We start from the raw sequence: 17,126 nt of genomic DNA on the forward strand, positions 1-17,126 counted from the left end.
CGTCAAAAAGTTCGAATTCGAAATTTTCGTTCGAGATTCGAAAATGCCCGTCTGTCTGTGACATAGATAAGTCAAACCCGCTGTGGGTTAGGCGGATGAAACTTTACGCTAAAGTTGTAGATTTCCATAAAAGGTTTTGCAAAATCCGTTCAGTGGAAATCTGTCTAGTATAAGCTAACATCATAACTACAAAACGAAGAAAGCTAGATGGATGAAATTCGGCACAAACACACATAGCAAATTATTAGTCTACACTGTAGATATCTGTCAAATTTTGAGTCAAATCCAATGCGGGTTTGACCGTCTGTCAGTCTGTACTTTCAGAAACATATAAATGCGATAAGTCAGAAACGCAATGAGTTAAATATATTTAACTTGCTCTGGGCTTTTTTGTTTAATAATATAGCTTTTTAACAAAATTTTGTTTTAATCAATTGGGAAATAAGCGTCTGCTGATTCTATTTTCGGATGCTAGTAATCCTATGCCAGAGATTAATCGCCAAGGATGGCAGACAGATTCAGTAAAAATGCTAAAAACACGCCAAAGGTTAATATTTTGTAATTAATTTACACTAATGCCATGTAAGGTGTTCACTGGTATAACATCTTTATTAGAGAGTATAAGAGAAAGTTTTGGCGAGATAATAAGGATTGATTAAATAAGGATTTTGATTAAATAAAGATTGCAACAACGAGCAAGAATTCAAATATTTTTCAAGTCTGACACAAATAAACTTGCATGCATGAACAAAATGTAATATTCTTCTGACACAAACAATATAGAATGTGGAAAAGATACGATTGTTGCTTTAAGAAATCTGGAGAAAATATTTTGTAAATGTATGTACTACAAACTTATTCTTTTATGTAATAGTAAAATATGAAAAATGAGCAACTTAAAAGTTGGATTCTCTATACATTTATTTATATGTTTATATTTCGACTTAAAAACTAATGCATTTTATTCAAAAACAATTAGATTTGGAATTTCAACTTCTTTTCTTCATTTTTAAGCACGTGCTTTTGTCGTTAAGAAATTCCCTTCAGGCAAGATAATATCTTTTTTTAAATGAGTTTTTACTTTTTCATAATACGTATACGATAGTTTTTACTTTCCCGTATATGTATAGAGAAAGTATTGCAATGGACAAAAATTCTAACTCGAGATTGTGATGAATCTCCGCGTTTTAGACTCACCTGAGTTCGGAAAGTAAATTGTTGGAAAATGTCCGTCTGCCTGTTTGTAATAAAGATAACTTAAAACGCTTTGAGCTAGACGGACGGACTTAAGAGCAAATTTGTAGATTTCTATCAAATTTTGAGAGTAATCCTTTGACGAAATCTGCTTGTTCGGTTGTTCAGATATAACTACAAACCGAAGAAAGCTAGATAGATGAAATTCAGTACACATATTTAGCATTTTTAGTATAGGCACGTACAAATATTGAGACAAATCCAAAAAAGGGGTTGACCGTCTATCGGTCTGTACTTTCAGAAACATGTAAACGCGATAATTCGAAAATGTAAAGACATCAAAATATATCAAATTGGTATGTGATTTTGTGACTATAATTGTAGTTTTGTGTCACGTTTTTGTTTCAATCGTTTGGGAAAAACGCGTTTTAAGCACAAATTTGATTTTTGAGTATTATTAATCACATGCCAGGGAATAATCACAAAAACACTCGCTAAGGATCAAACGACGGATTCAGTAAAAATGCTAAATTCACGTCAAAGATTAATATTTCGTTACTATTGCATGTCGTTGCCATGCAAGGCGTTCACTGAGATAACATCTTTTTTAGAATTGCGAGAAAGTTTTTGTGAGACCACTCCCGCTTTTTTATGATTATTCTATGAAAAAACCATCTAATCATTGTTTTATTAAGATGCCAATCTTTATCCAAAATTTATTAAAAATTTAGATGTACATGGAATTATACAGTTTTTGTCATAAAGAGTAATTGAGAGAAAAATTGAAAAAGATGAAGCTGAATGCAGGATCTCAAATATTTAGGCACTAATTTCTTTAACAAGTTAATGCATACTTGGAGATAAACTCATTTAAAGCAATTAAAAAGCTACAATATTATTGGATGAAAATAAAAATAAAAAGTTGGTCAGTTTCTCTTCACATGAAAGTAGTGATTAGACAATTGAAAAATGGTTTACCCCCAAGCTTGATTATCAATTGTATTTATTGTTAATTAAGTTTCTCCATCGGTTTATTCTCTAAGAACTTGAGAGGAATAAATGTTACAGTTCTCAATATATCAACTTTAAGAAAAAAAAATTATTACGAAACTGTTACAGTTAAAAGTGTTTAATTGTAACACTTACACGAAACACAATTGTATAAGTGTTAATTGTAACACTTATTACAAAAGTGTCTTTTAAAAAATTTTACTGTAATTTTGTTACACTGTTCCTAGAGTACAATCCATTTTAAAGCGGCACTTCAATTTCAAGCAAAAGCAAGTCAAATTTCAATTCCAGATAATTTATCTCAGTTATTTTTTGCCACGCGTTTCCATATAACTGTGGATTGTATTAATTCTTGCATGGAAAGAAATCATATTAATTGTATTGTTTGTTATAACTCGCTGACATAAACAAAAGTGAAAATGATGTGATTAAAATGAAGTATTCTTCATCAGTATCGTTAAAAATTTGTAATGTTGCTTCCCTGTGCAGATAGTTCCATCGCTTGAAAAGCAATTTGACAGATAGTTCCATGTGTTGCTGTACGGATGCCGGATCAATAAGTCCTGAACGTGGCAGCAAAATGGAAGATTTTAGAATCTCCAAGAACTTTGGCCATTAGGACCTGATTTAAAGTGACCTTTCGAAAACCTTCTTTTCTCTGTCTCGGGGACTTTAAAATGCCGCAAGACCGAGCTATAGTCAGTCATTTGAGTTCAGCACTAGTTCATACACTGATTAAAAAAAATCCCAACACCAAGAAAAAATTATTATAGAGTAATGACATGTTAACTAGACAATATATTTGTCTAGTTAACATGTTTAATTGCTTAAATTTTCTAGATCACAGGTTAATTTAAGATTAAAAAAATGCATTTCAAATGTGAAATGTTGTTACATTAATAATCGGTGTACCCTCCAGAATTTTGAATGCAACCCTGCAAAAGTTCTGGCATTGTGTCATACAGGTGCCGAATGTCACTTTGTGTTATGGAATTCTATGCTTTTTGTACTTGTTCTGTCAATACTGGGACGGTCAGTGCTGACTGTGGAGGATGCTGGAGTTGTCATAAAATGATATCCCATACGTGCTCAATTGGAGACAGATATGATGATCTTGCAGGCGAAGGTAACATGTAGACACTCTATAGAGCACGTTGCATTACAGCAGCAGTATGAGGGTGAGCGTTAACCTGTTGGAAAACTGTCCCTTGAATGCTGTTCATGAATGGCAGCTCAACAGGTTGAATTATCTGACTGACGTACAAATTTGCAGTCAGTGTGTTTGGGATAACCACGAGAGTGCTCTTGCTGTCATAGGAAATTGTTCCGCAGACCATGACTCCAGGTGTAGGTACAGTGTGTCTAGACTGCAGACAGTTTGATTGCAGAGTTCCCCTGGCCTCCTCCTGACCAACACACGGCCATCACAGGCGCCAAGGCAGAATATGCTTTCATCAGAAAACACAACAGATCTCCTCCAATGAGCTTTGGCTTGACACCACTGGCGTCGCAAACGGCAATGACTTGGATTCAGTGGAATGCACGCTACAGGACGCCTGGCTCGGAGCTGTCCTTGAAGTAACCGATTTCTAACAGTTCATTGTGTCACTGTGGTACCAACTGCAGCTCCAACTTCTGCCGCAGACGCAGTACGATGCGCCACAGCCGTACGCCGAATAAGGCGGTCTTCCCTCTCAGTAGTGCCACTTGGTCGCCCAGAACCCGGTCTTCTTGAGGCAGTACCATCCCTTGATCACTGCTCTCAACAATCATTCACAATGGATACATTCTGGCCAGTCTTTCTGCAATATCGCGGGAAGAAAATCTACTTTTCATAGCCCTATTACACGACCTCGTTCAAACTCGGAGAGCTGTTGATAGTGGCTTCTTCGTCTCTTAAAGGCATTCTTGGTTAACATCAACTCAATACGTCAGATTTCAAAGATAAATAACGCTCTCGAACTTAACAGTACGCATTTAAAGCAAACTGATACGTAAATTATGTGTGGCGCTACTAGCGCCACACTTGTGCTTGAAGCGCGAAATTTGACTCGATGTCATCTTTCAGATATATAAACATGCTTACCAATTTTGTTTATTTAGCACAAGTCCTTCTTGGTGTTGGGATTTTTTTTTTTTTTCCCTGAGAGATTTGAGTTGTTTATCATTGTTTGTGCTGCTTACATTCTGCTGTTTGTTAAGAAGTGCTGTTGCTTATTGCTTGTGTACGCTACGGCTATGTTTGGTCGTCTTCTTAATTGGTGCGTATCCCAGCTTTCGCGATAATAGACATCGTTATTTGTTATTGAGGTTGTTGACTGTGCCACCACGCACACACTACAGACGAACCTGTCGTCGATTTTAGCGGAATTTTCTGTAACAGTATTTATGGAAGTGGTAGAAGGAACACCTTTCATTATTTCAAATAACTGACGGAATATAGCCAAAGAATAGGAGTGGAAGTTAATATATATGGTAATTAATTAAAGTAGATAATCGACAGAAAAAATTTAAGTCTTATTAAAATTTACAGGGGCATTTATAATTAGAGCATAACACATTTAGTTGTAGCGTTTTAAACATTTGCTTTGCATTTCTTGTTTAAAATTATGATTCTAAAAATTAAACTATGAAAAAAAAAAACACTACAGAATTATAAATAGAACATGAAGATGATGATCGCTGTAATTTTGGTAGCATAAAATGTAAAAGTTATTGATTTTTTTTAAAAGTTGAGATAAAATATCAATTCAAGTAAAAAAGAACATAATCTAGTATATAAAAAAGAAAAACAAATTTTGCTACTTATAAAATTTAGACAAAGGAAAAAGGATTTCATCACATTTAAATAAAGCCTCATTCCTTACAACAGTGTTCATAATGAATTTGCATTTTATGTAACTATTGAAATTACCGATTGGATTGATATATCATTCAAACAGGCAAATTTAATGTGTTGGAACAATCCACTCAAATAGATGTAATATAATTTGAATGGAGTGGAAAAAATAGAAAACTGCTAAAAAGGCACACACAAACAGAATAACTTTAGGAAACATGATACTCTTTCAAAAAGGATTTTAATTCAAAATTGAAAATCGCTCAATGACATCATTGCATCTGCTACTGTAAGTGACTATTTAATATCAAAATAATAGAACTATATTTAATATTAATTATTATCACATATATTTATGATTATATTTAATATTAATTACTATATTAAAATTGACTATTTAATATAAATATCCAACGGACAGAGAAGTTCCATCATTAATTTTCTGTATCAATTATATCCTCGCGTGAAAAAATAAATTGAAATAAAATATCAGATTTGTCTGTCGGAAGCTCATTTGCAAACTTAGATTACGCACACATACGTATGTAAAATATTTTTGGAAGATGCGTGGCCGAGAAGAAACGTTTGAAAATGTTAAAAGATTTACTTCATCCCGGGAGGTATAATTTAAATACAAATAAGCGGTAAGAAATAGGTCTGTCTACATCGCGACACAAGAGCAAAAGAGACCGAAATTTTTCCCTTTGGTGGTTTTACTATGAGATTTTGATAGGAATTTCTTTGACACATGTAGATTTAGGATAGGGAAATTTAGGCATCTTTAAAAAAAATGTAATAAACATTAGCGATTTTTATCCCTTCATTTGGAGCATGGGCAAATGCCGAAGTGAACAGTTTTACAGAGCGCGTGTCAAATTAAATAAATAAAAAGTGGAAACTGGATCAAGAAATAAGAGAATATTTTAAAATGAAGCTTATATGGGCTAATTTCAAATAAAAATGAGTTTCTTTAAAGTTAATTTTAAATTAGATTTAGCGATACCTTTGCACACACACACATATATATATATACTGATATAAATAATTAAGATGAAATATTGGATTGAAATGTGAAACTGAATCAGCTATTAAAACACAGATCCCAAACAATGTAGCGATGCCTAAATCCACCATGGCATCCAAATAATGACCTTTAACATGCTTTTGCATCATGAAAATCTAATTCATGATTGATTTAGTCCCTACTTCCATATTCAAAACAGAAAAATTATATAAATACATAAATACCCCCCCCCTATTGCTTTCAAGAATTTCAATTTCTTCTAATAATAAAAATAAATGTGTGTCTGTGTTGGCGCTCTATGGATCTTAATTATTAAAAAAATATGTTAAAATAATTTTACAATACATTTCATTATTGAAGTAAAATTCAAATCGTTTTCATTCGCTACTATTTCATTCTGCCCTCCCCCCACTGTTGATGATCAAGATATGAAAGATTCAACTTGGCTTTCCATACAGAGTAAGAACTCTTTTAATAAGAATTCTGAAATTTAGTTGTATTTAAATTTAAACTGGCTTCAGAATCAAACAACAGGGATTTTTTTTTTTTTTACAAAAATGAAAAGAATTCTCACACATCACTACTAAAATGCTTAAGAAAGGAAACATTTTCTTACTTCCTCCTTCTTTCTGAATAACCTATGGAGTTATAAAAGCCCACATCCAAACAAAGGAAGTTTTTAGACAAGGTAATTATCTGGCACCTTTAAGCTGAGTGAAGGGGCAAAAACAGGTCAATTTAAAGAATACTTTTAGGCTAGTTATCAAATAAATAAATTTGTAAAAAATACTAATTCTATGAATTGTAAAATATTAGAGACCATAATAAAGCATATTCATATAGAACCATTATTACATAATGTATAATTAAATATTTATAACATAATGGAATATTATTTATTTAATTTCTGTGTTATATACAACTTGAAAAGTCCGGTAAAAATTATTTTTTAAGAAATGTTCCATTTGCTTGGAGTTTTTTATTTTTAAAAAATCTATTATAATAACAAAATGCTTTTATTTCCAATTAAGAAGCTTATTAACCAATAATAATTACTGTTCATGTTTCAGGAATTTTATGATTTTAATTAATTTTTATAATTAATTTTATTAATGATACTTCAAAGAAACTCTTGCAAAATCAACAAAGTACAAAAATAATTTATTCTTCATAAATTCGTTATTTCAATTCAATCATAAACACAACAATTTTCAAATACAAATAAGTGTATTTTATGTACAGAATAAATAAGCATAATCACAAAATACATTTCAAATGACAAATTTCTTTTTCGTATAAGCAGAAGAATCTTAACACTTTAAATACCATGCTTGATGTTTAATTAATTAATTGTTTAATTAATTGAATCACAAATTTTTAAAATCCTTCAAATCAAAAAATCCTTGAAGGATGATTAAGTAAAGATAAAGCAACAATAAGAGTGGCAAAATAAGGTTTTTAAATAATCTATAGTTTTTTTTTAATTCTTTTTGTTAATTGCTACACACACAAAATAAATATGATACAATACAGTTTCTTTCAATAAATAAATAAATTTTCACCAGAGATATTAATTTATCATTTTTTAAAAAGGCTGAATTTCAGTATTAGTTATATAACATTAATATTGAAAATTTTAGTACATAGACAAATGCAGCAATAACAAAACTTGGAAAAATTAACACAACTAATGTAAAATAATTTATGATCAAAAGAAGTGCAGCTCTTAATGCTAATGAGGAAGAAATTAGTGGAACAGTATATGGCGATTTGAAAATTTAAAAAACTACGAAAATTCATTTCTACCAACTGAAAAATTAAATTAATGAGATTCAAATGTAACACATCTAAAATTAAAACAAAACATTTAACCTGGCACCTGTTCTGGCTCATACTAAAAACTCATTTCAATTACTTGTTGCTTTATTGTACAATAAGACTGATATTGCTAATCCCCCATTTTGCAAATCATTAAAACTTAGCAAAAACTGCCATTACTCAGTATTTATGAATGCTGATTTTAATAATAAAAATAAACTGAAAAATACATCTTTTTATATTATGTCTCTAATTTTAAAAGTAGACTGAAAATTCATGCTTCTACAAAATTTGAAACTGCAATCAATTTGCAACTTTGATTTAAATATTCAACTTTAACATAGTTTTTGTCAATAAAGACAGAAGTTACATACAACATTAAAAACAATATTTACAAACAGAGAATACAAATTAAGGTTATAGGAAAGAAAAAAAAAAGTGATTGAATAAAATTATCATATTCACATTTCAAATTATGATAATTAAAAATATAAAATAGAATTTTAAGGTAGGTGATTTTTTTTCTTCTTTTCATATGTACTATTCAATTTGAGGCCTTGACTCTAATAAATAAATATAAGTACCGATAGATTAATTAGATCAAGAATAAGCATCAAACAATAATTCACTTTTCAAATATTGTATTATAGCTTTAGCTTTATGTGAAGATATGAAGCCTGCATTTTTCAACTGTTCTGCCGAACTTTTAAAAAATCCATGGACAGATGGAAAATAATATGTGAAATTAAGAGCACATACTGGGCTCACATGAGGCAAACTATTATAAAAGTTAAATAATTTTTGACTAGATGAATTTAAAGCAACTGGTACATTGATATGTAAGCTCTTTTGTTTCTCCTTTTCATATAAGCTATGAAGAAGGTTACAAGTGTCATCTACAGAGTTGGAATAAAGCACTTTTACGGAAGGATGATGACAAATATGCACAGAAAATTGCAAATATTTAGTACTGGATTTGTTAAAACCCATGGAACGCTTGCGACTGTCAATTTCAATTATCACAAAAGATTTCTCATATTGTTCACTCATAGCTTTGACTTTTTCTATAATCTTTAATGGAATTGCAGAACTAGAAAAATCAGAATCTAAAATGCGTTCAACAGCAATTTTGTTACTGATGATATAGTCAGCTGCAGACAGTTGCATTACAAAAGGATTCATTCCATATTTGTTTCGAAGAGCAGAGATCACAGGTTTGCCACTGGCTAATTCGCGAGAATCAACTAAAATAGTTTTATTAGAATCAAATTTATTAATCATATTGTTTACAGAAACAGAAGTAGATGAAGATGTATTTACAATGGAGTTCTTTAAATTATCAGAGATAACAGCAGATGATGGAGTTAGAATACTCATGGAAGGAACAACTGAAGAAATCGGATTCTTATTTGAAAAATTTTGTAAATTGTTACCAGTTGTAAATAAATGGGAATTAGCTGAAACTGCTTGGTGTCTGAAAATCGAAGTTTCATCTCTAATATTTGTTGTAGAAGGCACAGGATCCCTTTTTGATTCATTTTGCATTATTATTTCATCACACTTATTGACAGGAAATTGTGAAGGAGAAATGGCATCATCCCATTCTAAATCAAATGAAAAATTTGCACAGTTAAGATCAGTATCACTTAGATCATGATTCTTTTCAACTAATTCAGTTTCAGAATTTGTTGATTTAACAGGAAGCTCAGCATTAGCCTTTCCATTAAATTGTTTCTTGGAATGTTTCTCTGGAGGTGGTACTTCCCCATCTTCATCTGAACTAGTAATGAATTTTTGTTTCACTTTTTTGCAAAATTTTGGCTTATGTTCATTGCTAGAAATAGGTGTCACTTTTTTCATAAATTCTTCTTTTTCAGGGGTTTTTACCTTTTTAACAAATTGTTCTTCATCAGAACTACTCTCATTAAATGTAATAATACGTTTGCGCTTCTTTCTAACTTTATTTGTCTTGGTCTTTTTTCTTCCAATTTCTAATTCATCATCGGAGCAAGTATACACCACTTCTTCATCGTCAACACAAAAACTATCTAACAAATATTTGGAGCAACCCTCATCAACAGGTCCAGAATTAGCCCAGCCTTCTGTGGCTTTTAATTTGTATTTCTGTGGTAGACCAGCAACATTTTTCACAGATTCTAAATACATACAGTGTTGATTTGGGGGACTTTCCAAAACAGTATTATCATCAATAAAACTTTCTTCCAAAAAATCAAGATCTTCATCATCTCCACCAGAAGAATCAGAACCAGAAACAGATGCTTGTGAAAGCAGTAAATCATTTTTGGTATTAGTTTTTTTCTTTTTAGATTTGGTAGAAGTTCTAGATAATTTGTTCAAAGGTCTTTTGAAGTTACTATTTGCATTTTTGTCAACTGAATACTCAGATGTTACATTTTCTACTCGTTTATATTTGCAAGTTTTAGAGAATGTTTCTGGGTTTGAATTTTTTGAGTTACTATTCCTTATTTCTAAACAGTTCCTTTGTTTGTCATTTGCTTCAGCAAAAACTATTTTATTCTTTTTATAATTTAATTTTTGAGGCAGAATAAAGTCCTCTGAATTCGATAAGTCCAAATCATTAACAATGAATTTATTAAATATATTTTTATTTGCAGTTTTGCTATTATTTGAATTTTGAGTCATTGATGCAGTTTTTGACATGCCATTTTCGAAACTTTTACTAGAATTTGAAGATGCTTTTAATGTGTCATTATTCAAAGATATGCTTTGATTTTTTGATGGACAATTATCTGAAATCAATGAGTTCTTGCTGAACTGTATATTTTTTGAATAGTCTTCAAAAGCATCCAATACAATATTTTCAGTAACATTGTTATTACCCCCAGTTGGTAACTCTTTTTGAGAAGAAACATCTTGTAAATCTGGGAAATCAAAAGAAATATCAAAAAATATGTTTTCAGCAGCTGCATTTTCAAAGACAGAAGAATGTTCATCTTGATTTTCATCATATATATTGATTGGTGAAGGGTTTTCAGGCTTAACAAAGTTCTTTACATTATCATCCTTTTTCTCATCTAATTGAGGAAACTGCATATCAGACAAATCAAATGAAATATTTGATAAAGAATTAGTTGGGTTATTTGTAATATTTGTTTGACAAGGCTTGCTTTCATCTTTACAGTTGTTTTTATCTAGAACTGAGTGTTCAAGCTTAGTATTATCACATTCAGTACTTTTCTTATCAGGAAAATCAAAGGAACTACTAACTTTGGCCTTTATGGGAGTGGAATTGGATGCATGAAGCCTAGATCGCCCGTTTAGGTAAATCCTATTGCCTTTGTTCGGATTTTCAAATGGTTTGAGAGTTTCTTTACTGCTTTCACACTTTGGAGAATCCACATCAAACAGATCAAAAGAAATATTTGATATATAACTTTTAGGACTGAATAAAATTTTCATTTCACAAAGATTTCGCTCTCTTGCTGTCATCTGTTTGTTATTTAGTTTACATTGTCGATCTTCAACAGGAAATGATGTGTTTGTCTTTTCTTTTGATAAATCATCATTACTGAAATCTACTCTAAACATTTCAGAAGCTTTTTGATTGGTATTTTGCAAATGTTTTTTCGTACTATCAGAGCATACCAATTGCTTACTAGCAGCTGTATCAATTCCATGTTTCTGTGGAGACTGCATATCAGATAAATCAAATGAAATATTGAAGGAAGTTGGAGGGCAGGAAAGAATTTCTAATTTATCTTTTGGTGCATTATTTTTATGAACAGAGTCTGAATTTGAGTTAAAACTGTTACTTCGGTAAAAGAACTTAGATGTTGAAGGGATTCTTCTTTTTGGAGGTGTAGGTTCTATCTCATCATCTGAACTCATATTTCTCTTAGGAGTACTTTGTTTAGGTACTCCTAAAGTATTAGCAGTGTTTTCATTATTACCTGTAATTTCATTGCTTTCAGTACTATTAATCAAAGACAGTAATTGAGTTAAAGTATATTGTGAAAATTCTTCATTTTCATTACAATCTTTTGTAATATTGGTATCACTGTCACTTCCATTCTTTTTACCCATATTTTGTACTTTAGAAGTGTTATTCCCTTGTTTTACATCGCTTGCTTGCTTATTAGAGCAAGGCGATACACTTAAGAGTTTTTTAAATCTATTATTGTACGACCTTAATAAAGAAATATTCTTATCTCTTAATATAGATCTTTTTCTTTGAGAACTTTTTGGAGTTTCATTACTTTTGTCAAATATAATTTTTTTAACAGTCAAAGGCAAAGTAAAGGAAGATTCTAGTTTTTTATCTTTTTTGTCAGCAAAAAACTGCTGTAATATTTCAAAACTATCACCATCCAATGACTGAACATTATTTTTGTCTTCCTGCTTTTGTCGAAAAATTTCTCTCAATCCTTTTTTGTCCGTAAATATAGTTTGATTGATGTTCTGGTGAGAGTCAGCATCAGTAGCTTGATGAAGATTACTTCGATCGGGATTTTGAAAATGATGATCCTCATCCACAGCTTGTGGAGCATCAAAATCAATATCAAATGATTCTTTTAAATCAGTTGATTTGACCTGAATAGTGTCTGGATGATTCTCAGCAAAGGCTGTTTCTTCTGATCCCTTTCTATAATTAGATATGCTATGGATGATGTCCTGATGATTATCAGTATCAGCAACTTGATGAATATTATTTTCATCAGTCACTTGATAGTGATTATACTCATCCATAACATCTGGTATATCAAAATCAATATCAAATGATTCTTTTAGATCAGATGATATGGTTTGAATGGTACTCTGGTGATTATCAGAAGTCACAGCTTGAGAGAAATTACCTTCATTGGTAATTTGGAGTTGATTATCCTTATCCATAATTTGTGGTGGATCAAAATCAATGTCAAAAGTTATACATTTTGGAAGCAGTGTTTCATCCAGTTTGTTATCAGTTTCCAAATTACTCATATCATCAGCTTTAGGAACATTCATTGATATTTCCAGAGTATTTCTCTTATATTTTGATAAATCAGTGACAGAAGTGGCAATTGTATTCTTCTTGCAAGCAATTTCAAAGTTGATACCAAGTTCCTTTGTTTTTCTTTTTAATCGAGCTTTCATTTTTTTATTTAAAATATTTAATATCAAACAGCTTTTAGAATTATTTGGGATAGTAGATTCAATAAAAACACTTTGAAATGTTACAGTATCTGATATAACTGGCGGTGGCATCAATTCTTGTTCTTCAAATTCAACAGGAAATTTCACTGAAGAAACACCAAACATCCTTTCCAATAAATTACTCTTTTCATTAACAGTAGAACTGGAAACACTTACAATTGAAATTGGATTATTAAAATTAGTAATTAAAGTAGATTTTGCTTTAGTAGAATCTTGAACGGTTGTAACATGCACTAAATCATTTTTTTCAATTGGTAATGTTTCATCGAAATCAAAGGCAATATTTTCATCATCGCACAAATCGATGATTGGAGGTTTTAAATTTTCCACTGCCAGAGAATTCATTGTTTCTAAAGGATATATTGTTTCTTCACCAATTACATTTTGAATATCACTTTCTGTAGAAAAATTAATTCTTTCAACTATCTCAGTTAATAGCAAAGTCTTTGAAGAATGAGAAACCATATGTGTTCTTTGAGGTGTAGTCTGCCAAAGAAGCCAATTTGACAAAGAAAAAATTGGTTGATCAAAATGATGAATATTATTGGGTGAAGTACCTTGGATATTTTTGTTTTCCTGAAAATAAATGAATAAAATACTTAATACAGAAGAATATAATGAAGAAACAAGTGAATTAAAAATCACAGAAACTTCTTTTTTTTTTAATCTTATATCAGCGGTTTATGACAATATTATGACCTCCAATAGTTAACATTAATACTAGATTAATATTAATTAAGACTTGGAAAAAGAAGAAAATACTGACCTGAGCTAGAGAACCCTTCAAGCAAATTATTTCTGAATTTTCCAGCAAAGGATTTTCAGATCTCGGAATTTCAAAACAAGACTTGAATTCATTCAATTCATCTTCATTTAAAAACCCATCTTCCTTCAACTTTCCTATACATGCAAAAAATTTTATAAATATATTCATAAAATTAAAAAGAAATTATCAGTTAGATTCAAAGTGTTCATTTAAAAGATAAGCAATATACAAAGTCAAACATTTTATTATACAGAAGAAATATTTTAGCATTGATAGATTCATATTATAGATAACTCCAACATTGTTTATCAGATAATCTGTATTAGACTATTTTTTTTATTTTGATGACTGGAATTTAAAATAAAAGCTAAATACGAAGACATTTTTAAAATTCTTATAATATCCGAGCAGAACATTGATATTGTACACATTTAAATGATCAAAAAAATTTTTTTAATCCAAATTTCAATATTAACCTGCAGTTTTAAAAGCTAAATTATGAACTTCAAACTAAGCAAACATTAAAAAAAGGAGACTAAATGTTGTAGTTAGCAGAATGTCTACATATAATAAGCTAAAATATTTTCAGACGAAAACAAAATATATAAAGTAAATCTGGTTTTAAAAATTCTAGATTAAAAATCAACATTTCATGAGCTTTCTATTTTGCATAAGCAATGGTTTAAAAAAAAAAAAAAAAAACCTTTACAAATAATCACATGAAAAAAAAAGGTACTAATATTACTACAAGCCTAAATTCCAATAAATGATTTTTTTTAAGGACAAAATTTATACTTTGTTTATATACAATAAACGAATTTAAGAATTTAATATGATATTTTATCTAGAATATATTTTTAAATTAATAAAATACAAATTATAGGATTAAAAGGCAATAAAAGATATAATACAGCTAAGAAAGGGGAGGGGTTTTTATGGAAAATAAATAAATGACATAACTAAAATTTCAAAATAGCATTGGAAAACAATAATATAACTAGCTCATTTTACCTTTAGATTTGGTGGCAGTTTTTTGAGTCTCAACAGTAACCACAGTTTTAACACACAAAGGTTTAACACCAGATGGTATGAGTGAGGGACTTTTGTTATACAATTGAGCAAATACAAAGCCTTTTGAAATGGCTCGGTGAACACTTTTCTTTTTGCTTTCACAGCTATTATACATCTGGAAAATAAAAACTGAATAATTAAAATTAAATGCAATGTTTTGACATTGAAGTTACAATTCAAACCAAATGAAGGCAGTACATTTATTGCATTAGTAATTAGTAACTTGTTGAATACCGATAGTTATTTAACACATTGTTCAGTTTAGTTTTCTTACTGTCAGTAAAATATGACAATAAAGATCTTTCTTTTCCTCTCATTTTCATGTATATAATATATATATAAGAATATAAAAGTAGGCAAATATATATATAATTATTAAAAAAGTTTTAATGATTATAAATAATTCATAAGTATAGTTCATAAGATTTTATAAATAATTTTAGTTAAAGGTGTTGTATTTGAAAGAATGGTATTCCTATTACACTGAATACTAAGATTTTAGCAATTGACAAAAATTGGGGTAAATGTGGTTTTTAAAAAATAATAAATTATTTTATAGAAATTAATTTATTAATGAAAATTCAACTCATTATTTCAATATCAAAGCAATTTTTTTTAATATTGATAATTTACTATCAGAAAAATTCCTAACTTCTTTTCAACAGATTTGTTTCCATTTTGTAAAAAATTTAGAAATTTTCAGAACAGCATTTTTTACTAATATGTTTTTAAATACATTACTAGTAACTAATAGTTAGAACTATTTGTATAAAAAAATGAGTTATAATCTGGGTTTATTCGAACTGTTGAATAATAAATACCATATTTGAATACTTTGACTTGCTCTGAGGTACATGGAAAAATCTGAATGACCACTATGCTAATATTGGAAACTAAACTAAGGTTGAGTACTTAATAGCCATCAGAGGCTACAATACAACTCTTCCTGCAGGAGGCATATCTGGTTATCAATAGGGTCAATCACCCCATACCATTTCTGTACCCACCAGGGACAGAAACCATCATTCCAGAAGTTTCTCATCCTTATGTTCTACCCCTTGGGGTGGGATAAAACTAATAACATGAATCATACTTCTTCAGAAAAAACTTCTGTCAGAAAAAATCTGCACTATTGTAAAATAATAGAATTCTCAATGACATTTTCTTATAATTTGCCAAGAATTCTATATTTCTCACAACTTTTGGTAAGAAAAACTTTCTTTGTGATCATTGGAAAATTAAATAATAATATTTCTAACAAGAAAGTGGAATTGTGCCGTACTTGCTCTTCTTTCCCTTCTGCAATCAAAATAATAATCTTTCCTCCACGCAGTCTCCCAGTTCTCCCCATTCTTTGAACTAAGCGTATTGGTGATTTTGGACAATCGTAACAAACAATCAAATCTACTTCTCCAATATCAAGACCTTCTTCGCCAACACATGTAGACACTAAGGTATTATAGCCACCAGAGCGAAATTGTTGTATCACCTATTAAAAAAAAGATCTTACGCTTGTAATTATACACAACATAAATGCAACTGACAAAATTAATATCCAAACTATAATAAGAAATTTGTGTATTTGATTATAAATAATAATCATAACCTGTGATAAGCAATGCCACTATGTTTCAATTCTAGGTTTTATCTAACCTATAGATATTAAAAATTATTTCATATTCAAAATAAAATATGCAATAGATAAAGAGTGTTATGTTATGTAAAACCTATGCATTTAATTCTTAATCCAAACCACTTTTAAATCTTTTTTATAATAATCAACTATTTATAATAATTGGATTTAAACAGACGGTATGTTATATTTCCATAAAAAGTGAGAGGAAAAAATAAAAGGAATAATAAGAATGCAGTATATTCTTTCATAATTCATTCTTTCAAGTAATAACACACTATATAAAAATATTTTTTTATGCTTCCAAAATATCAATAAGTAATTATACATCAAACTATACAAATATTATATTCAAAGTAATTCTAGATAACATCTAAATTGCAGGTTTGATTGTATAATCAAAGCATTCAAGAAAATTAAAATTTCTATAGCATCAATTTATGAAACAATAATCCAAAATTCTTATTAATCCAATTATAACAAAATTAAACCAATTATGAAAAAAATTAAGTATTTCCATTCATTTAACTAATATTGTGTGTATTACTCTACTATATGAGCTATCATTCTCAAAAATTAAGATTGCAAGTTATAT

At 29.8% G+C, this 17,126-nt stretch overlaps 1 protein-coding gene across 3 annotated transcripts in view; it reads right to left on the reverse strand.

The window, feature by feature from the left end:
• Positions 1-7,499: 7,499 nt before the first annotated feature.
• LOC129965732 (uncharacterized) overlaps positions 7,500-17,126 on the reverse strand; it is a 33,404-nt gene continuing 23,777 nt past the window's right edge. For all 3 annotated transcript variants that reach the window (XM_056079861.1, XM_056079860.1, XM_056079859.1), the window contains 4 exons: positions 16,181-16,387; positions 14,839-15,013; positions 13,828-13,961; positions 7,500-13,637 (listed from right to left, as the gene is read on the reverse strand). In XM_056079861.1, coding sequence (XP_055935836.1) covers positions 8,487-13,637; positions 13,828-13,961; positions 14,839-15,013; positions 16,181-16,387 — 5,667 coding nt within the window. In that variant the 3' untranslated portion in view covers positions 7,500-8,486. The remainder of the gene's footprint in view (positions 13,638-13,827; positions 13,962-14,838; positions 15,014-16,180; positions 16,388-17,126) is intronic.

The sequence above is a fragment of the Argiope bruennichi genome, chromosome 4 (assembly GCF_947563725.1).
Source record: "Argiope bruennichi chromosome 4, qqArgBrue1.1, whole genome shotgun sequence".
Lineage (NCBI taxonomy): Eukaryota > Metazoa > Arthropoda > Arachnida > Araneae > Araneidae > Argiope > Argiope bruennichi.